General features: G+C 43.0%; 1 protein-coding gene across 10 annotated transcripts in view; it reads right to left on the bottom strand.

Annotated features, from left to right (window-relative positions):
* WNK2 (WNK lysine deficient protein kinase 2) overlaps positions 1–23,509 on the bottom strand; it is a 128,254-nt gene that overhangs the window by 11,049 nt on the left and 93,696 nt on the right. For 7 of the 10 annotated variants that reach the window (XM_062619587.1, XM_062619586.1, XM_062619590.1 and 4 more), the window contains 7 exons: positions 22,798–22,853; positions 22,035–22,720; positions 21,219–21,433; positions 14,448–14,666; positions 13,270–13,368; positions 8,124–8,168; positions 6,339–6,592 (listed from right to left, as the gene is read on the bottom strand). In XM_062619587.1, coding sequence (XP_062475571.1) covers positions 6,339–6,592; positions 8,124–8,168; positions 13,270–13,368; positions 14,448–14,666; positions 21,219–21,433; positions 22,035–22,720; positions 22,798–22,853 — 1,574 coding nt within the window. Of the gene's footprint in view, positions 1–6,338; positions 6,593–8,123; positions 8,169–13,269; positions 13,369–14,447; positions 14,667–21,218; positions 21,434–22,034; positions 22,721–22,797; positions 22,854–23,509 lie in introns of those variants that run through there. The other 3 variants (XM_062619588.1, XM_062619592.1, XM_062619589.1) reach the window with 3 other exon arrangements.

The raw sequence follows: 23,509 nt of genomic DNA, 5'->3' as shown, positions 1-23,509 counted from the left end.
ATTCTGTGCTGAAAGGACACATGATCTGTAGCTCCCTCCTTAGCCAGGTGACCTCTCCTCTTAGCTACTGCCTTGTTTGTTCAAAGCTGCCCAGGGCAGTGATAAAGAGTCAGCATCCCTGAAGGTACCTAAAAGACATGTAGATGTGGCACCTGGGGACATGGTTTAGTGCTGGCCTTGGCAGTGCTGTGATAACAGTTGTACTCCAGGACCTTAAAGGTCTTTTCCAACCTAAATGATTCCAGGATTCCATAACTGGTGCCAGTTCTGGCACAAACTGTCGATGCCAAAATATGCATCACCTACAGCACACTATATCTTAGCAGTGATGAGGCCACAGCTTCCAGTGCAACTTCTGGACTTTGGTGTTCCCACAGCTTGAAGGTAGGGATGGAAATTGTTTCTTTTACGCTGAAGTTTTGAATTGAAAACAAGTGGTACAGTATCAGACTCCTGTACCCTGCTAAAGCAACCAACGTTTAGAGATCACAGAAAACCAGAACAGCTTTATAGCCACAGCCTGCAGTCAAACAGGACAAGCATTTGGATTTAAAATACTCCAATCCTCCTGCAGGAGCATAAAGTAGAAGTAGTCTTTTCCCTTCTTAAATCAATTTTAGATGATGCAACACTAGTAATGAGGAATGAGATTTATTAAATGACTTGGCCAACTATGGGTGATATTATTTAATTTTTAATATTCCCATATTAATTTACTTCTATTTGCTCTGCTGCCTGTATAGAACCTGGCAAAGTCAGCTGCCCTGGCCTTAAGCAGGCTGATAAGATAGACAGTCTCAAACATAATGAATTTAACAACAGCGCTACAATGTCATTCCCATGTAAGAAAGTCTGCTGGAGCTATTTCATAGGGGTTTTCTTTTCCTTTTATTTTTTTTTTTTTGGAAGAGAGACTGGGTTGACATCCTAAAATGAATCCTATGTCATATGGTAAGGAAGTGAAATCCCCCTCCTTCTCTTTTCCTGTGCATCTCAAGAAAAGAAGGCTATGGGGATCTTATCACTCTCTCCAACTGCCTGACAGGAGGATGGAGCCAGGAGGGGCTGGGCTCTGCTCCCAAGGAACCAGGGATGGGACAAGAGGAACCGGCCTCAAGCTGCACCAGGGCAGGTTTAGATGGAGCTGAGGAACAATTCCTGCCCCAGAGGGTGCTCAGGCATTGGAACAGGCTGCCCAGGGCAGGGCTGCAGTCACCGTCCCTGCAAGTGTTCACACAGCGTGGAGACGAGGCCTCAGTGCCATGGGTTAGTGGTGGCCTTGGCAGTGCTGGGAATGGTTGGATTTAATCTTAAAGATCAACCTGGCTGATTCCCTGATTCAAATAGCCTCCTCTGCAAAAACAACATACTCACTGAACAAATACCTATGGTGACAGCTGCATGCTACCTTCTTACCTCTGCTCATGCCCCCTCCTCTCCTGCACTGGCCAAACTCTCCCTGCACTAATAAACCTCTGCCTTGAGGGAAGCAGGTAAGGCTTGTACAAGTCCTTGCCAGGTGCAAGCTACCTCCTGCTCCTGCTTGCCCAAATGCCTGCCTTCTCCTGCCAGTCTTTCCCTTACTGCCACTTCTTCCTGTCCCCCCCCCCCCCCCCCCATATAATCACACACAGCCATTGAGAAACAAGAATAATATACAAAGAACATCATAGACAAGAACATGTATAAAAATGAAACAAAACCCACAAAAAAACAAAGCCTATGGTAGTTCACGAAAAAAACCCACCTCTTTAGCCTTTTTGAAAGTCTCCACCTTGTTCTCATGCTTTAGACCAAGCAAGCTCTACAGTGCCACCTCAGCAATATTCATAGCTATATACTTTCACAGTACTGTAGCTAGGAGTTGTGTTTGACTTATAATCATTATAAATACTTCTGGTTTTCCATCAGAACGTATGAAACAGGGTAATTGTGCTGTGAAAGCTGACTGTAACTATCACAAGCCATTCTAAAAATGCAGGATTTAGACTATTTTTCTTTCAGCTACATCTTGATGGCTACGTTATTTGCATTACTTGTTTACTTCTGTATGGTCCAACTACCATTGAACAAAACTGAATCACAGGACAGGGTTAGAGCTGGCTGCCCTCATGAGCAGGGGAAGGATGGGAATGCATCTCTTTTTTTTTTTTTAAATCACCTTTTTCCAGGTTGGTGAAACCCCACAGTTCTGAGGTGCTACAGAAGATTTGTGTTTGTGCTCTTCCAGATTCCTGGAAAGCTGTTCTGACATTCAGACCCAGAAGGCAGTGTTAAATAGCTTCAAACACAGATTCATCCTATTTTTCCTATTCTTCCAATCCAATAGAGAAGGAAGACACAGTACAAGGTGTTAATAGTTCTTCCAGTCTGTTTTCCTATCTGAGGCTGTCTCTAGAAAGCCTGCTTCCCAGGCAGCCAGCTCATTAAGACCAAGGTGTACTAAATGTAAACAGATGTGCAGCTATGGAAGATGTTGTCTAAGCCCCAGCACATATTATGGACTGACGCGGACCTGCACGTTCACAGAAACAACCTTATTATGGACTTGGAACATATTTACAGCCCTTTTTGGGTAATAGTTTTTTCTTTAAAAGCCATGGAGCTAATGTGACAGTATGAAGAACAGAAAACATTTTGGTAAGCCCTTTATTCCCAGGCATCTTCAAATAATGCCTTTAACTGCACAATACTCAGTACTCTTTACACACAAGGCAGTTCATGTTCCTGAGGGTATTCCTTGACTGATGGTAACCACAATTACCTGTAAAAAGGGATTATTTCATCACGTCTTCAACACAGACAAGCATAAGAGAAAGAACTATTATCAGGCAGTTTGGCTTCAGTTCTTCCTAATGTCTCCCATCACATTTCAAACTACTGGTGATGAAAATCTGTGTACTTCCATGTTTAGATAAAACATATTAAAAGGAACATTTCAGTGTTCCTGTGACGTAACTGGATGCTCAAAGGCTCCCCCATAAATTTCTAATATGTATCAACCAGGATTTGACAGATTAAATTCTGCTTTGGTTCTGTGAAAGTTAAGTCCTCCTTCACACACCGATTATTTTATCACTTTCTACACTTCTGATGATAAAAAGGACGAATATAAAACCACTTTATCAAACACATCACCAACATCTCTTCTAAGCTGATTTCCAGGCTTGAAGAGTATCTTTCACTTAAAAAGGTACCAATACTATACTATATTCACATAACAAACAGTTTGCTGATGTTGGTAGAAGCATCTCAAATAAAAAAGGATAATCCAGAGAGTAATACTCCTCTGTTTCCAGGTAAAAGAGAAGACTTAAAGTGAGCCACACAGTGACACAGCCACCCTGCATATTAATAACAGTGGGTGGACAGTAAAAGAAAATGATGAATTAAAAATAAATAAAATAACTCTACCCTCACCAATAAGGATTTGTTGCAATTTTCCTTTGGCCTGGATGTTAAGAACCCAAACACAGAGGCCATTTGATCTGATGCCTCCTTTGTGATACCTTCTATGACAGAACCCTAGACTTCCACGCCAGGAGGACGCTCATCACCTACATGGCAGCTGTGTTACGTACAAGATCTCTGAGTGTTGCTAATTGCAGGAGAGCTCTACCTAACATAGCACTATGGGACTACTCACATCCTTCCTACCCCTGTTTAAAAACCCTTCAAGGACATATCTTTCTGTCCAATAACCTCCAGAGACAATTTAGAACTGAAGGCATGAATTCTGCATTCATCCTGCCCCTCTTTCATCACACAGGACCAGCAATAGCCTCTAACCACCCAGTCTGAACATAGCAGACAACCTGCCTGTTAGTTTGTTCCCATAAAAAAAGGCATAAGAATCACCATGTTTCCAATTTACCTTGCCTTTATTTCCAACATAAAACCTTATTATAACTTTCTCTGATGGGCTGGAAATCCATTTAGTGCTCCTTACTCTTTTCTTGCAAGGGCATTTTTCTACTTGATCAAAAAGAGGACAAAAAGATGCTGTTAAAAGACGACTGAAGAAGGACAGCCCCAGCTTTATACACTCCCTGTGAGAAAGCTATTTTGCCATCCTTTATATGATCCCCTCAGTTCATTTTGTCTTTCCATTACCACTTTAAAAGGTGGACTCAACAGTGATTCTGCGGAGGTGTAACATCTCCCCATCCCACTCATCACACCAGGCGCTGATTAAGGGTCACTTCTCTGGCTGTCCAGACTGAGGGTGTTTGCACACAATTTCCTTCCTCCTCTTTGAGATATTTTTCTCCCAACATCATGAATCCTTCTCATCCCTTAACTTCAATTTCTCCTTTAGGGTGAATTTCAAGAGGTACAGACAGCAGAATGATGCTCAACTCCCAAAACAAGCCTTTCCAAAGTCTTTTAAGTCATATCCATTGCCCTGTTTTCTATCATCTGCAGCATTCTGTGTCACCTTCATGGCCAAAATATCCCAACAATAACCACATTATTAATACCTGCCATCCACCTTTGCATCTATTCTGCAGCCTACACGGCCCTACAAGGACTTGATGCACAAAACCACCCAGGGCAAGCTAGTGTGGGCTGGCGAAGCCCAACTAACTGCCACTCCAAGCAGCAAGGACTGTCCTGAAATGAAGAGCAGGGAATCCCAACCTCTCTGTGCTCCTGGTAAATTACCTCTAAAAGAAATGTTAATTCCCTGGAACAACTGCCATGTTCTAGAAGGAAACAACCCCTCTAAAATAAGTGTATTGAGATAGGGACATTCCTGTTCCTCTCACAGCAATACTTGGGCCTTCTCCACAGGCTTTGAAACAGAGACACCAAGACTGCAGAAGGTAAAAATAATCCTAAATTAATGTTAATGGGTGATTTAAAGAAGCAAAGTAATCACTCTCTTTTCAAGAGTCAAAACCACTCCCATTGATTGCTTCAAACTATTGTAGGAGTCTCACCAAAGAGACATGGAGCTGCAAAAAGCACATCAAAAGAGCGTAAGAACTGACTTAACAGAATCTGTGCCCTCACCATCACTTTCTGGAAATCTTCGATTTGTATCTACAAGCACCTCTTTTGATTTATTTTATGAGAACTAATAGGGTCTTAAGTAGATGCCACTGTTATTCCAGAACAGGTTTATACTGGTTAAGCCATTACTATGTAGAACGATTATTTACTCTCTGGGGTTTGCTCATTTACGGCAACTAAGAATTGATGTAAAATTGCTTATGAAATTTGCACAAGTGCTTTTCCCTGTGAAGTCAGTGATCCCACTAACTCAGAAACCACCAGGTATCACAACAGACATGTTTTCAGTTCCTACTTGGGCACATCTCACCTCACAGATAACTACAGATTTACTACTGGTGCATTCAAGGTTTTTTTTCTACATGCTAAAAAGGCAAGGGTTTACTACCCATATCCAGTTACTACTTTTTAAAGGGATTGCAAAGCAGTCCCTCACCAGCTTTCTTTCCACTGTTCCACTACTTTTAAAATTACTTCCCCCTAAATTTGGCTTAATCTCCAATCTTCCAAATAAAAATTAATCCAGCAAAAATTATTAGTCAAAGGATCATCCAGCCATAAGGAAGAGGAAGAGGTCTGGAAATCCAGACCAGGGTGTGACAGAATAGTAAACTGGGATTCTAAATACAACTTCATTCATTTTTGTGCCTGCCTCCATATCATCACTCAGCCATGGAAATAAGCACAGAAAGCACACATGAATGCACATCATGATATTTTCCCCCTGCTACTGAAAGTAAGACAGGCTGAATGGGGGTACATCTGATTTCTATTTTGTTCTAGTTTACTTTCACAGCATTGCTGAAGATAGTATTTTCATAAGTCAGAGCACCTCAAAGATGCCCAGTACAAGAAGCAAGGGTCAGAATCAGAACCACATCCAGCTCTCCTCTGTCTCAGCACAATCCTCACTCCACTTCCACTAAACCAAAGGCTCACTACCACCAAGTCACCAGCCCTGCCACTGCTCTGCCTAAGGAAGACTAATATTAAACATCAAAAAGAAGTAACGGTTAAAACTTAAATTGAGCAACACATGGTTAACCGTAAGAGTATTGCTGTATATTGCTGTTAATAAGCAGTTTGCTATTTAAAAATATATATTTTTAATATATATATAGCAGCCCATATATCCCTTAAGATTATTCCAAAAGACAATTTAAAAACAAAAAGTCTGGTTTAGTATTTAATGAAAAGAGATGGACATTTATAGGAAGCATCTATCTGAAGTAATTTTAGTCTATGTCCTCCTCAAAATCTGAGTTCTGCAAAGGCTTTCAGACACATAACAAAAGGTACGTTCTTCAAGGAGTGCCACTTACTCCACATGTCTCATTCTGTGTTTGCATGGGATTAGCCTTTGGCTCCATGTCTTGCCTTTTTTGGTTCTGCTTCAGTTGGTTTAAAGAAGGTTTTGTCTGTGCAGCTCCAACAGTTTTGCTTGTCCACTGGTCAACCAGCTTGTGAAGATCATCTGTGAATGTCCCTTTCTTGTTGTTACTGTTGTTGGCCTGAACCTGCAGGGTTGATTGCGGGAGGGGCTCAGGACACGTTGCGAGACTGTTTGTCGAGGATCCTGGAAAAGCACACACAAAGAAAGCTGAGGATGACATCTCTGCTTCACCACTGCCCTGCTCAAACAGTTTCTCATCTACTCCAACTCAAATGGTGGCTTTTCAAAATTTTATCCCTCCCCCTCCTTTCCACAGAACACCTTTGCTTAAAGAAATGGTCTGAGTCCAATGCATTCACTGTTCTTCTCCCATTCTGCTACCTCGACCACTAGCTGTTGTGCCCACAACTTCTCTCTAGGCAAAATTAATGTCTTGGAGAGAAGAAAGGAAGGCAGTCCCAGTAACATGGACATCCTAAGGCTTACAAAGTCTCTTCCAAGGAGACCATGACGAGCAAGTGGGAGGCAGGATGTATCACTTGCTAAAACTGCACGTGTTTAAAAAAGTAAATTTACCATTTATTGTACTTGCATCAGTTTACTGTCCTCCTGGAAACATGTAACTGTCATATAGGTTACAAGTAGGGTTGGCCACTACACCTCCAGGAACCCCCAGTCTCTCTTGATGGTGCTAGGACCATTTACTCTGCCATCTGCATATGTTTTTTTGGGAAAAAACCCATCAGGATCATGACAGAAAAGGAGAGGAGGACATAGCAGGTGTGTGAGGTTTTGAGGTAAAGATAAAGAACTTTTGGTACAGACAAAAGCAGACAGGAAGAGTATTGACAGGTGTTTCATTTTATATGATCACTTCTTTCTAGACGGACTAGGAACAAAAATAATCTGTCTTTCTTATGTGTTGGTAGCTACAAGTCTGACACAGCAAGACCAGCAGGGAACAGCAACTGAAGGTGCCTGAATTTGACCTAAGCAGAAAATGTAAGGTAACTTTTCACCTAACATACTTGATATAGCTAAAGATTTGAAATAAAGACCATCTCTCCAAGCAAAAAGTTCATTGAACTGTGGCAAAATTATCATAGAAGCAAACATGAACGTTCAGTCTTCTTGTTTCTGTTAATCAGTTACCAGCCAATGAAACCAAGTAAACTAATTAGTCCTATGGTTATACAAAATACATTAAGAACTTTTAAATGATCATGCATTCAACCCGCAACGTAACTTCTAAGTGGATACTGCTTGTTTTCCTTTACTTGGGGGAAAGGGACCAGTGAGAAAAATAAGATTTTTGACAGGAAAGCTCTTCAATTAGTGTTTTGTATTTCATGCAGCTCAACGGGAACAAGATTGCTTTAAGCTATAAATTCCTCCAGCAGAGAACTGCAGTCATATAAAGGTGTGTATTTCAGAAAGACAAACACTGAATCCAGTTTTCTGGCCGCATGCGTGCACAGTCTCACACACAAAGAATACCACAAGTGTCTTGCAGCATGCGTGATCCCCAAGACATCATAGCACATGCATTATCATGAAAGTACCACAGTTTATACAGTCAAATTTCATACCGGTATAAGTGCATCAGCTCTATTTATTAAATGATTAGCTTTTAGTAAAAAATAACTAATAAAATAAAGCAGAAAACATCCCATGCCATGAAGGAAATACTGAGAAACAAAAATGGGATAGTTACTACTACTGTGATCTTTGCCTAGACATAGTCGTTTCAAGGTGGACCCTACAAGGTAAAACAATACAAGACATACAGAATTAGGTAAGACTAAACATAACAAATCTGACGGACAAGCTTCGGTACTTTTAAGCAATCAAAAAGTAGTTATTATGCAAGAAAGGACAGACAAAGTCAGCAGTTCAGGTGAGTAAAGGAAGTCTAAATAACTGGACAGCTCAAACCTTTCTTAATGTGCAGCCATTCAGAAGCTTTGAAAAGTACAATAGCATGCCAAAAGCAAGGTCTCATGACTTAAAGATGCATTTGGTTGGGATATTTTTTTGTTTGGTTTGGTTTTTGGTTGGTTTGTTGTTTTTTTCTCCAAATTGCCTTGGCTTCCTAATAGGAAGTTTTAATTCCTACTCTATTTATGCAGGAAATGATGTCAATTCAGTTTGTGATAGGAGGCCAAAAATGCTTTCAGGAACAAGTCAAGCTAGTCTGGCTGCAAAGACAAACTGTAAAACAACCCTAAAAATCCTGTTTTACAAGTCCAAAAAGATACATTGTTCTGCAGGTCTGAGGCCAATTGTTTCCAAATACTGTATTAGTAAGATTTGTGTCTAAATGTGAGATTCTGAACTTCAATCGACAGTAACAGTGAATGAGTTTCCCTTATGCCTTGTCCAAGTGCAGAAAAACAATCCAGCAGAGTGGCTGAGTTTTCGTTTCACCAAACTACATGGTTTTTGACATTATCTTGTTACATCCTTTGTCATGATTTGACATATTCTGTTGGATAGTTACAGCGCCAGAAGCGTACCAAGAACCCTCCTCGACTGTCAGATCTTGCCAGACATAAGCACCATTTCCATTTGAGTGCCAAATTTCCTGAAAGGTATTTTGGACTTGGTAAGAATATCATTATGGTATGGGAGGAGATGCGTATTTGACATGGGGCATGGTAAGTTTATTGTGAAGAAGCACTTGAAAATATGAGCACAATCAGAGAGGGGCAAAAAGCAAGAATCAGGATGGATGTGCTTTTTGTCTGCAGCAAACCAGCGTAGATAATTTATGTTACTGTGCCAGAAATGCAGCTTTAAACTCAGAGATTTTAGGTCCAGATTGACACAGGCTCTGAATGAGTCTTCAAAGGAGAAAGGAAAGACATCAGTCAGAGACTGAGGAAGAGAAAGTAAAAAAAAAATAAAATAAAGGGAGAGGGAAAAGAGAGAATAAATGTTTGTGTTTTGATATTGGTGGCATGAGAACAGAAGGATTGCTTTGAAAGATTTTCTTATTATTTCATACAGTTTAATGAGGTTTCTATTCCAGGAAAATCAGAAAGACACGACTACAGTAATGTCTTATGCAAGCATGACCAAGCGTAGGTTTTCATCTCAAAGCCTAGATAAAACACAAGTCACATTCACAACTCAACAATCTGTTGTATTTTTCACTTCCTCCCCTTTTTCCCCTCAGATACACCTTACCTTGCCTATCTCAAAGTTACCTAGCAACTCCCATTCTGGAAACAGCAATAGCAGTCATACTAGAATGTATTTTCTGAACTATGCTGCATTTCTGCATGGAGCAATAGGTAGCATTTAGCACAATATGGATGCAAATGAAAAGCAACTGCCTGCAAAAAATAAAAGCAGGCAGCTGACTACAGTACGAGCTCAAACGCCCGTAAAAAGAGTTTAATCATCAAGCCCTCCACTTCCTGAACACCAGTCACAAGTTTACATGTACCTCGGGTGCCAAAGCAAATCCAGGGCCCCCAGAGGTGTAGGGAAGAGGCAGAGAGCAGTGAGGAAGGGCAGATTCACAGAGTACCCATGAAGGAAGTCAGCATTAAGGAAAATCTTACAGAAGAGTCAGTCACCAAAAGAGAGCTGTTATCACTCCAGCATGTTGCTTGGGAGACAAGAAACATTATCTAGAGGGGTGATACTGTCTGAAGCAGGGGCTGACAATCATCAGCTATGGCTGGTTCTAAATTCAAATTCAATTAAAAATGCACTTGGTACACCTACTTCACCAGATTAATTGTATTACTTCTACAATCGAGGTGTTTAATAGCTGTAAAGAGATGAATCATAATTAATGCAATCTAAGACTGCAAAAATTCAGCAGTGTTTTACCTCCAACTCCAGATTTCTTATCTGAGAAATTAAGTAGCTATTTTATCTTGCAGGACAGAGAAAATCCACTGTCCTGTATTTGCACTATAACAACTGCCAAAAAACTTGAAAGCTAACATAAAATTGAAATGGCGATACAAAAAGGCACATACAATATACTAATTACTACGGACCAGGCAAAAATGGCTTCACACAAGATGACAGGTCTAAGCCAAAAGGAGCTTTTGAAAATTCCACTCACAATCAGTACAAACTCTTCCTTAAGATGCCCTTGCAATTTAACCCAGGAAGGAGCTCAGGCTAAAATGACACCGAAGCCCACCAAAACTAGTTTCTTCCATGAAAAGTACAAAGGAAAAGTCAATACTGGGTATGGGGAACAGATCAAAAAAACAATTCTGGAAGAATGCTGTGAAAGTGTTCAATGTTGATGGATCTTGTAACAAGGGAGGCATTTTAGAACTATCTTTAAAGAACTTGAACATTTATTTTTAAAAGCATGCTTCTAATATGTCTGCTAATACACTACAAGCCTCACCCTGGAATATCCAAGCTCCCCAAAGGGCTCTTTTTTTTACTTAATCAAGTGTATAGATCCAAAGCATTTCTGAAAACCACAGAATAGAATGATTTGCATTAGAAGGGACCTTAAAGAAAAATCCAGCACAACTTTTCTCAACAGCACTCAAACAAAAAATCCAGGGGAACACCAACTTGAGCCAAAGCCCCAGCATCCTAGGCTGCCTAGACATGGTACCAAGCTGCCCACACTGAAGAGCCTTATCCCGGCCCACTGGCATTCCCATCATTGTTACCTATCACTGTTGTTCCTGAGGCCTACAGCCACAGCAGCTTGGGAATCAGGCTCGATGAAATCACCAGCCATACATTCTTCTGGCAGCAATCCCAGCCTCCGCTGCCCTTGGAAAGGATGGAGCCACATGCAGCCCCATCTCCATGCCTTCACACACACACAACCAACTGCTGGACTCAGTGGGAAAACAAGCCAGAATAACCTCCTATCCCCATCAAAACCTACCCCCAATTCCACTGTGGAAAGCTCTAGTGCCAGGCAGCATTTGAAAATCAGCTGCGCTCTCTGAGCAGCTGTGACTTTGGATGGATGTGTCAGGGTTAAGTGCCTGAAACTCAGCCCATCTTCTTGTCTGACTCAGAAACGGGGGAGTGCAAACCTCCTCTCCCAACACCTCCCCAGAAGAAACCGAGAAGACAGCATATGGGCTGAGAACAGAAAGCAATTAGTTGTGCCGAGTTATTCAAGCATCGTGAACTTCATGCCTTGAAGGATTTAGATATTCCCTTGGTTTCATTCACAATACCCATGCACCCAAACATTTTAATATTCTGTTTTTTAATTGACATCTCCCAGTCTTTTTTGCATCCTCCTGAATAATAATTCTGTCAAAGATTAATGAAAAACTTCTGGGAATTACGTGTGCAGAGGAAGAAACGACAATGCCCATTTTAACACCAAATGGGAAAATGTGGACCGAGAATTCCCCTTAGGTTCTCAGAAAAAAAAAACAAAACCCTGAATGAAAAATGGTCTTAGTTGTCTCACGACTTCCAACAGTTGTTAAAAACTTGCATATAACAAATCCAGTCTGCTCAGCAGGAAACCTCAGTTTTCAAGAACGTGAATGCTTGCACTTTTCAGGGACCTCAAACAGAAAAGTTCAGATTATTTCTTAAAATACTGTTTATCCATAAAATTAGGAGGAGTGTATTTGAGTGGTCTTGTGCCTTTGATCTCTACCACTTCGATAATGATGAGCAATGTGGAAGCCCCATGGGAGATCCAATATTAATGCAAATGAACAGTTAGTTAACCAAACACTTCCTCAAGAACATTATTAGCCTTTCTAATGTTATATATAAGTGGCCTATAGTACCTGTTCAGCACAACATATCTTTATTGTACGAGCAAAATCTGTTTGCCTAAAAAGCAGCGTATATGATTGAGTAAAAAGGTCTTAATTTGTTAATTAAGTAGCTTGATATCATTTGGTTGAATTGCCAGTTGCTTCACAAGTCAGACAAATAGGGTACAAATAGAAGGTGCACAGTTATTTGAAATGAAAAAACCTAGCAATCCATTTCAAAATATCATCTAAGAATCTGATATTGCTTTTTACTTCTTTCTGCTTTGATGAACTGCTAATTGACTTCATCTCGGAGGTCACATAAGGTCATAAAAAAATACACTGAGTAAAGTGCTTCAGCCAGATCCACTTACACACAAAGTTAATGGCACTCTCCCTTAAGAGTCACCAGATCTTCCTGCTGCTTATGAATAGGTAAAAAAATTGCTCACTTAACGCAGTTAAAGTGAATGCATGGGGAAAACCCACCTACAAAACAGATTTTGAAAGAACTAGCTGGAGCACTATTGTCTCAGCATTTCCACATGCAAAGAGCAGGGGGAAAAAATTAAAGAAAATAGAGTGGATATAAACAGTACTGTATATTGTGTTAATACAGCCCTTGTATGGAAGTTATACCCTCCAGTGACCTTCTAGTATTGTATCAGCTTGCTACATGCATGTCTTCATAGTCCAAACATGTGTGAAAGAGACCATTCGTCTACAGAAGGATGGATTTCTTTTTGTTGTCGCTGGAACCGGGACAGCAGACATGTATATTTGCCACATTGCAAATAAAATTACTTCAACATAAATCACATAAAGTACAAAAGCTTTGATAAGTCCAGGGTAGAATTTACCATAAGGCTATATAATAAATGATGAGATCTTCCACACATGCTTTTGGTGCCCAGGCATGAGCCAAAAGCAGTGCAAAAAAAGCTTTCATATGAAAAATTAATATAAATAAGGTGTGTTCATGATGATTACTTAAAAGAAAGGTAAAAAGAAAGAAAAGATGGCTCAGAAAAAGGGGCATCCTGCCAAACATATTAGAGATACAAAACATGGAATTGGAAAAAGGGGGTAAAAGAAAGATGGGCTGTGATAAAATACAAAAGAACAAATACAAACAGATGGACAAAGACACAGGTCCACTGAGGAATCTGGTACGAGGTTTGCTACTAGATTTATAGGTCACTCTCTCAGACGTTTGGTGGAAAACCGTCCAGCCTGCAAATGAATATAAAGGGAAGAAAACAAAGACACTTATAAAGTACAAGTAGCTGTGATCAGATGTCCTATACCATCAGTCAAATCAGCTTTGTTAGTTAAACATCCACAACTCCATTTTAACTTTGCCAAAGAGGAGTAAGTTAATTGACCATACACAAAGGATGTAATAACGGCAGAAGAGAACAGATAGGTATATTTTGTAGATTAGTTTGGCAGGATGTGCAATGAGAGGAAGGTATTTTAATCATCATTATAACTTCCAATATGCATGGCAACAAGATCAGTCAAAGCCTATGGAGGTGTGCAATATACAGGAGTTTCAGAGGTCAGGACTGGGAAACACAGCCAGTTTACAGTCCTTGGGCTGGGACTCCAAAACCATGCATGAAGTTAACCCCTTAGATAAAGGAAACCTAACTTTGTTCTCTGGGTTTGGGTTTCTTTGGGTTTTTTGTGGTGTTTTTCTTTTTTTGTTGTTGTTGCTTTTTTGTTGTTTTAGTTTGGGTTTTTTTGTTTGTTTTTTTTCTTTCTGTTTTTAGAATCACAGAATGGTGAGGGTAGGAAAGGACCTTAAGACCATCTAGTTCCATCTAGAATTTCCCCTCACACCCAAGATGGTTTGGTAGTTTATAATCAGGAGCTCTGTGCCTACCACTGTCAGGGGGCTTATCAGTAAAGCCCAAAATGAACCAAAGGAAACAATCTCTTCTCCTTCTATCTTTGTTTTGTCTGTTTTACTTTCTTTTTTTTTCTCAGAAATCTGTAAGGCAGACTCCAAAAAAGGTGTCAGTATAAAGCCACTGCTGGCAAAAATAAAACGTATTTCCTCCCTAAAAATTAGCATGCCTTCTTGAGTGTTGACTAGTAACACTTAGTAAAATATACTTTACTTTTGTTCTTCTGGCAATACTGCAACAATCTCTTTAAAGATAAGCAAGTAATTTGCATTGTCAAAGGTTTGTGTTCCTATAGCACTAGAAGTGAAATCCATTCCTAAGTAGTTCAAGCATAAGGGAAGCAAACTAATTTCAGCATGTGCTGGAAGACATGCCAAACAGCTGGGATGAAAAAATCACCTTGGCCAGGGCTTGTGTTCACGTCACCTCCTTCGGGGCCTAAGCCAGAGCAGATGTCAGAAGACAAAGAGGCCTTGACAGAGCATGGCTGCTGTGTCTGAACAGCCTTCCCAAAGGTGGCTGAGGCAGAGGAAACTATTGCTGCTGCTGCTTCAGGAGAGCCAGGCTGAGATTTAGGTGTTTCTTTGTGGGGTGAGTCTTTAGAGTCGGAAAGATTACCTGAAAGAGCAAACAAACAAAATACATGTGATGGCAAATGCTAGGCAGGCACCAAATCAAAATCCATGCCAGAAGTCATTATCCTTTCCAATCCTAACTATTCTATGATTCTACTTTGCCACAAAGAACCACAGGTATTTACAGTTCTGAAGTACTGTGTGAAGCACAGACTTTGCAGCCCACAACAGAAAATGATCTACATATACTACTGCTGATCTAGTTTCATAGAATCATACAATCCCAGAGTGGTTTGTGTTGGAAGGGACCTTAAAGCTCCTCCAGTTCCAAACCCCTGCCACGGGCAGGGACCCCTTCCACTAGAGCAGTTTGCTCCAAGCCCCTGTGTCCAACCTGGCCTTGAACACTGCCAGGGATGGGGCAGCCACAGCTTCTCTGGGCACCCTGTACTCCAAGAAGCTTACGGTGTAGGCTTGACTTTTAGTTTCTTTTCTTGCATTTTTCAGGAAGCCTGGAGTCAGGACCTCACAAGAAGCACCACTGAATTAAAGTGAGAGCCACAGAAGTGACTAAGGAGGAGGATGAATGCACAGAATGACTGAGCAGAACACGTAGGTTTGCTCTCAAACACGAAAGGTGAAAGCAAGCAAATGGAGTGAAATAAAAAATTGCTGCAAAGACATAAGGAACTTTTTATTTATAGCTATCTATAGCTGGATACACATCTGTATTGAAGTATCTGTATCTATCTGTCTGTCTACATGGGTATCTCAGGTAAAGATGCTTTACCACCAGAATACCTTTGTAATCATTTGTTACATGGGTTTATCAGCAAAAGCATCAAACAATAGAAATGACAATTACATTGGTAATGGTACTAGAAACTTCTTGCCCTTGATCCCTAAGAAAGGACTTAGGAAAGCAAAAAAAAATGAGGACTCAGAGAGTATGAATCTACTTAACTAATGATGAGAAGACTCAGGCATGAATTCTTAATGTGAACTTTATACAGTGCCTCAAGACCCCGGAAAGTAACACAGAAGAAATGCACAAAAGAATGCATGAACCAAAACAGCAGATTAAGCAGATCTCTGTTCTCTAACTGGAGCTGACCAGGAAACAAAAAAAAAGGAGAATTGTGACATTTGATGCAGAAATAAACTTACACTCCCTGGACTAGGACAGCAAACTGACATGAGCCAAAACTGCTGAGGCGAGCAGCTCGAGAGAGGACGCCTTCAACACCGGAGCGGGGGGAGGGAGACCAGCGTCCAGGAGCCTCAACTCCGAGCGACGAGGGGCACCGAGGGAGCCTCGAGTCCTCGGCGGGACCTGCCCGGGAGCCGGCAGCGCAGCTGGGGCGAGCAGGGACTCACAGGGCGCGGAGCCAGGAGCGGCGGCACCAGCCCTGAGCGGTTAAAAACCTGCCGAGGGAGCGCGGCGAGCAGGAGCGGGCAGGCGGGCGGGGTGGTGAGCACCGGGCGTATGAGCAGGGCCCGGCCCGGCCCGGTCCGGGAGCTCTGCTCTGCCTGCCCCGGCGGTGGCTGCGTCGGCACCCAGACAGAGCCGATGAGAGGGGAGGCTGCAGTGCAGAGCTCGGGGTGCAGAGAGTGCCCGCACCGCTCTGGTGAGGGGAGGGTGCACAATGGGCAGGGCTGCTCTCGGTGCTCCCTGGTGGAGGTGCTCCTGCAGCAGGGGCTGAGCTGTGGGACGCTGTCAATAGGCTGCGAGATGTCAGGGAGGCTGAGAGGAAGCAGGAATGCTTGCTCCTGGCCCAAACCGTGCAGGGGCCTCGAGCTTCCCCTCTAGCTCATGAAGGAAAGGAGGCCGTTAACCTGGGAATTAGTGACAGAAAAAAAAAAAACCAAAAAAGAAACCAACAAAAAAAAAAGAGGAAAAGGACAACCAAAAGCAAGGGGCTTCCCCCTAAATCCCCTGTCCCCACCCAGAACCGCTCTGCTGTCCTGCAGGGGGCTAATGAGGAAACGCACTCGAGGCAGAAACAGCCAGCTGATGCCCTGGTGAAGAAGATCTCCACTGGTGCTGCCAGGAAAAAGTGGCGGGTCGTAGTAGTAGGGGACTCTACACTGAAAGGGACAGAAGCACTTGTCTGCCGTCCAGACCCTGTCTCAAGGGAGGTGTGTTGCCTACCGGGGGCACGGATCAGGGATGTGGCAGAGAGGCTGCCTGCTCTAGTAAGTCACAGGGACTATTACCCACTCCCCGTGATACATGTGGGTGCTAGGGATATAGATAATAGTAGCCTGGGGAACATAAAGAAGGACTACAGAGCCCTGGGAGAGGTGGTTAGGGGCTCTGGAGCTCAGGTGGTCTTTTCATCAATTCTCCAGGATACAGGGGAGGACCTAAAAAAAGCTAGGAGGACTGGACCGGTTAATAACTGGTTAAAAGGCTGGTGTCATAGTCAGGGGTTTGGGTGTCTTGAACACGGGACCCAAGTTTGTTGGCCAGGTCTAGTGGGGGCTGGTGGAGCTGGTCTGATAAAGAAGGGGAAGAGCAGTTTTGGTAGGAGGCTTGCCAGGCTGGTTAAGGAGGCTTTAAACTAGATGTGTTGGGGCAGGGGGGCATCGTTCCATCCCAACACACCCAGTCAGTTGCCAGCACCTATAATAAAAGCTCAGAGCACTGTAGAGATATCCCAGCTGCTCCAGCCAATGAGCTGGCTTCATCTGAAGCTTGGCTCAGATGCCTCTCTACAAACACCCGTGGCATGGGGAACAAACAAGAGGAATTAGAGATGTGTGCACGTCTATGGGGGTATGATATAATAAGCATCACAGAAACATGGTGGGATGGCTCTTGTGACTGGAGTGTTGGGATGGAAGGTTACAGGCTCTTTAGGAAAGACAGGCCTGGCAGGCGGGGAGGGCGAGTTGCCCTTTATGTTACAGATAGGCTGGAGAGTATGGAACTCTGTCTGAGGACAGGTGAGCAGTCAACAGAGAGTTTGTGGGTCAGGGTTAAAGGGAATATAGCTATGGGAGACATTACTGTGGGGATCTGTTACAGACCGCCTGATCAAGGAGAATGTGCGGATGAAGTGCTCTACAGACAGATAAGAAAAGCCTCACACTCACAGGCCCTTGTTCTCATGGGGGACTTCAACCACCCTAATATCTGTTGGAGGGATGGTACGGCCCGGCACAAGCAATCCAGGAGGTTCCTCGATTGTGTGGAAGACAACTTCCTTCTGCAAGTAATAGAGGAGCCGACAAGGAGACGTGCCATGCTTGACCTCATGCTCACCAACAGGGAAGGGCTCCTTGGAAATGTGACGCTCCAAGGCAGCCTTGGTTGCAGCGATCATGAGATGCTCGAATTTGAGATCCTCAGGACAGTGAGGAGAGCACGCAGCAAGCTCACTGCCCTGGACTTCAAAAGAGCAGACTTTGGCCTCTTCAGGAACCTGCTTAGTAAGGTTCCATGGGATACAGCCCTAGAGGGCAGGGGGGCCCAAGACTCATGGTTGATATTCAAGGATCACCTGCTGCAAGCTCAGGAGTGTTGCATCCCAACTAGAAGGAAGTGCAGCAGGAGGGCCAGGAGACCTCCTTGGATGGATAACAAGCTGCTGAGGAAAATTCAAAGGAAAAAAGAGGCTCATAAAAGGTGAAAGCAAGGACAGGCGGCCTGGGAAGAGTACAGGGATGTTGTCTGGGAAGCTAGGGACCAGGTTAGGAAAGCTAAGGCTCAGTTAGAATTAAACTTGGCTAGGGATGTTAAGGGTAACAGGAAGGGATTCTGTAGGTATGTAGCGAATAAAAAACAGACTAGGGACAATGTAGGCCCTCTCCGTAAGCTATCAGGAGAACTGGCTGCCCTGGATGTGGAGAAGGCTGAGGTTCTCAATGACTTCTTTGCCTCGATCTTCATTGGCAAAGACTCTGACCACACCACCCAAGTCTTGGAAGGCAGATGCAGGGACTGTGAGAATGAAGACCTTGGGCCCACTGTAGGAGAGGATCTGGTTCGAGACCATCTTAAGAACCTGAACATGCACAAATCCATGGGACCTGATGAAATCCATCCGTGGGTCCTGAAGGAGCTGGTGAATGAAGGTGTGAAGCCATTGGCCATCATATTTGAGAAATCATGGCAGTCAGGTGAAGTTCCCAATGACTGGAAAAAGGGAAATATAACCCCCATTTTCAAGAAGGGGAAAATGGATGACCCAGGGAATTACAGAGCAGTCAGTCTCACCTCTGTGCCTGGCAAAATCTTGGAGCAGATTCTCCTGGAAGGCATGCTAAGGCACATGAAAAACAATGAGGTGGTTGGTAACAGCCAGCATGGCTTCACTAAGGGGAAATCCTGCCTGACCAATTTGGTGGCCTTCTATGATGGGGCTACAGAACTGATGGACAGGGGTAGAGCAGTTGATGTCATCTACCTGGACTTGTGCAAAGCGTTCAACACTGTCCCACACAACATCCTTGTCTCTGAACTGGAGAGACATCAATTTGATGGATGGACCACTCGGTGGATAAAGAACTGGATGGATGGCCGCATGCAAAGAGTTGTGGTCAATGGCTCAATGTCGAGCTGGAGACCAGTAACGAGTGGTGTCCCTCAGGGATCGGTGTTGGGACCGCTCTTGTTTAACATCTTCGTCGCTGACATGGACAGTGGGATTGAGTGCGCCCTCAGCAAGTTTGCCGATGACACCAAGCTGTGTGGTTTGGTTGATACTCTGGAGGGAAGGAATGCCATCCAGAGGGACCTCGACACGCTTGTGAGGTGGGCTGATGCCAACCTCATGGAGTTTAACCATGCCAAGTGCAAGGTCCTACACCTGGGTCGGAGCAATCCCAGGCACAGCTACAGGTTGGGCAGAGAAGAGATTCAGAGCAGCCCTGCGGAGACAACTTGGGGGTGTTGGTTGATGAGAAAATGAACATGAGCCGGCTTCAGTGTGCGCTTGCAGCCCAGAAACCAACCGTATCCTGGGCTGCATCAAAAGGAGCGTGACCAGCAGGTCGAAGGAGGTGATCCTGCCCCTCTGCTCTGCTCTCGTGAGACCTCACCTGGAGCATTGTGTGCAGTTCTGGTGTCCTCAGCATAAAAAGGACATGGAACTGTTGGAACAAGTCCAGAGGAGGCCACAAGAATGATCAGGGGCTGGAGCACCTCCCGTATGAAGACAGGCTGAGGAAGTTGGGGCTGTTCAGCCTGGAGAAGAGAAGCTGCGTGGAGGCCTCATAGCAGCCTTCCAGCACCTGTAGGGGGCCTATGAGGATGGTGGGGAGGGACTCTTCATTAGGGATTGTAGTGACAGGACAAGGGGTAACAGGACAGGGGAGGTTTAGACTGGATATAAAGAAGAAATTCTTTCCTGTTAGGGTGGTGAGGCACTGGAATGGGTTGCCCAGGGAGGTTGTGAATTCTCCATCCCTGTCAGTGTTCAAGGCCAGGCTGGACAGAGCCTTGGGTGGCATGGTTTAGTGTGAGTGAGGTGTCCCTGCCCATGGCAAGGGGGTTTGGAACTAGATGATCTTAAGGTCCTTTCCAACCCTAACTATTCTATGATTCTATAAAATCCACAAGTGGAGACAGATGTGGGTTTTGTGAATAGACAGAGGGAAAAATGGCTAGAGAGAACCAAAGAACGAACCACAAAATGAACAGACCACACATACCAGACATTTAGAGTATCTTATCAGAAGGAAAGGAAGTAAAACCTCTGCATGTCAGCTGGTAGCAGCTGAAGAGCTATAGAGCACTGAACCAACATAACAATGCTTCAGTTCCTTCAGGGAAGTATACCGAGATTCAAGATGGATCACAGAACATCTTGCCTCTGAATATCCTTGCTTTTCCTATCTCAGTTGAAACCCTTAATTAAAAGCAAAAACTTCCAAAACACTGTCACAATTCATTGTGGTGCAATGAAATTCAAAGTGGACCTATGATGCACTGACATTGAAAAGAAGTGCTACCAGGTTTGAAACACAGGGTTCTCTAAATAACAGCATAAACTAAGTAGTAGAATAGAATAAAGATGATTTGTCTTCATTTTGCTCAAGAAATAGGTACTGGGGCATACCAACATTTCCCAGTTGAATTATAATTTTATACTTTCCAAAGTATACTTTCCAAACTGTACTACTGTTTGAAAAATCTCAAACTTCTTCAGATGGTCCAAGCATCCATCAGTTTTATAACTATTCTTAGCTTCCAGCCTTTGGGGGAGCAAATGCAATATAATCTTATATGGCAAAACAAGATACAGCACATAATCAACAGAGGATAACAGCACCTAAGACGTGAATATAAACATCAATAAACTGCATTTGGAGAATGAAAATGTAACCAGGCTGTATTCCAAATTAAAGCAGACTATTGTTTCTCTGCCAAGCTGATGCAGAGAAGGTGTGCATGGTTCAGCACTGGGCAGCTGCAATAAGCCTGTTCCAAAGGAAGCCCACTGCAAAACCAGTTTGCAGAACACAAACTTGAGCCACACTATTGAAAGCAAGAAAAAAATTGCTGCGTGTCCTGCAGTCCGTGCAATTGCACAACAGAACCACAACCAACACTAACAAAACGACTGAGGAAACAACCTAGTGTACCTACTTGTGCTTGATGTGCCACTCCTGAGCTGCTGGACCAGAGGGTTTAATAGTTTTCCACCTTTCAATTTATTTTTGCTGGTTCTTCGGCGACGGCTGCTTGGTGGGGCTGAGTGAAGGAACCCCAGGTTGGGAGGAAGGGGCTTCCCTAACCGAATATACAGTGCCTCTATCTCATTCTTCTGCTGAGTCTGAAGTTCAGCAATTTCTTTCATATGTCTAAACATAAAAGACAAAGAACTCTGCTAGCAATGTATTTGATGAAGCACTGCATCCTGACAGCATAGACAGTTATAAAAAAAGAAACAATACAGTCTGGTTATAAAACAATCAATCCAAAAGTATGTGAAGTTACAACAGTCTACCTGTGGTGACTGACTTCTCAAATACTCATTTGTAAGACAGAATTCTAGACAGCTAAAAAGACTTTCGACATCCTCAGTAAAAACAACTGGTTTTGACAAGAGCTCTGAACTCCAAACTATTTCAGAACTCTCTTCAAACCAGCGGCTTCAAAAAACCTAACTCTCAAGGCATGTATAACAGTTTGAAGGAGTTCAATTTGGAGAAAAGTGAAAGTGCTTCCCATAAAAATGCCACTAGCACATGAGTCATTACCTTATTTATAATGCGGATTTCATGGTGCCATACAGCCTGTTTAAGGGGTTTTGCATTACTATAGTTCTGTTTTAAAAAGATGTATCATCCGTATTCAGTAAAACCATTACCTCTTTAGATAAAGTTTAGCGTCTTGGTTAAACTAACATTCAGTGCTAGTTTTTACCCATCACCTGCCAGCACTGTTTGCAACCCAACATACTTTTCTCTCAGGTTCTGCAATTCTTTCTTCATATCTGCATCTTCAAATTCCGAGTCATTGTCACTGCTCATGTATGATGACTGTGAGTGGAAAGATGTGATGTTGATGGTAGGAATTTTTGCTCCTTGCCCATTAGGGGAATCGAGGCCAGGCGAGCCAGCTTTGCCAGACCTCTGCAGAAAAGCAGCTGCTTTCTTAATGAAGTCAGTAGCCGTGCTGCTGCTTGGGGGAGACAGTGGGGCAGCAGCAGCCGACTGCCGATGGAAAAGCTCCTCAGCAGAATCACTGGAACCCTGGTCACAGAGGACATCAACAGAGGAGGCTGTCGGCATCCGCCGGACAGCTGTCTTCAGATTAGGGCTGGAAGGGAGCTCATCCAAGTAGACATCTGGGGGTGCCGAGAACCTCAAGCAGTGCGGTGCTGCTAAAGTTAATTCATCTTGTGTGCTGATCACTGAAAACCTGCCAATCGTTTTGGCTGGTGTACTGCTATCATGAGCTTCGGCTTGTTTTCCATAGGAACCAGAGTCTAGAGAGTCATCCCTTTGAAGGTTATTTATCACCCCATCTGCTGTAGGTATCTGTGTTACATTTTCTGTGTGTGCAGACAGTGCCATAGTTTTTGCCTTCTCGCTTCCTTTAGAAGTTTCCATCTGCTTAGTTATGCCTGAAGATGTAGGTGTAACCTGGAGAAAATAATGGAGATTAACATTGAAAGTAACTGTAGCAATCAAGCATAAAACTGCTCCTTGTTTCTGGTTACCTGAAGAAGGCCTTTTGCTGTAGCAGCTGGAGTTGAAGTGATGCTTGCAGCTGAACCTGTTTTACAAGTTGGAAACAAAATAAATATTCATGTCTGGAATGCTTTAGCATAATACAAACCAATGCATGTATCGTGATAAAGTGTAGCACTGAGGAATAATTTAACTATTATTTGTAATACAGGAGGCAATATTGATGCCCATATAAAATATCTGCAGGTAGTAGGCACTCTTTTCAATCTATTGTGGAAATTAAGTAGGAATTATAAGCTCAAAAGGTGGGCACTGCGACCACAGAAGCACACAAGAATGAAAGTGTCAGTGGAAGTAATCAAGAAGCAATTATTTCACAAGCTGGATGCTGCTTTTGAAGTTAAACAAAGAAATGAAGCCTTTTATAAAGCCATTTTCTTATGGCACATTGCAGAGAATGAACATAAGGCAAAAATCTATCACTTCGTATTTCTGAAACAGTGAAATACATCACTGCTTGATGGTATCTAAGATACATTAATTTTACTGCAAAATGCTATATTCCACCTGCATACTCTGTCTATAGTGAGAGATGAATGCAGGCTACCCAGTGCTCCACTCTTACGCTGACCTAAAAGCTGTGGATGATCTATGTTCACTAGGACAAGAATGATCTATGTTGTCACACAAACCTTGTGGCCAGCTTTGTCACAACAATCTCAAAAGCAATATATATTACAA

Source organism: Pezoporus occidentalis, unplaced genomic scaffold (genome assembly GCF_034315485.1).
Source record: "Pezoporus occidentalis ecotype Australia unplaced genomic scaffold, CSIRO_AGI_Poc_V1 ctg212, whole genome shotgun sequence".
NCBI classification, from domain to species: domain Eukaryota; kingdom Metazoa; phylum Chordata; class Aves; order Psittaciformes; family Psittacidae; genus Pezoporus; species Pezoporus occidentalis.
The sequence above is the reverse complement of the archived record's forward strand: the minus strand, read 5'-3'. Positions and strand labels throughout refer to the sequence as shown.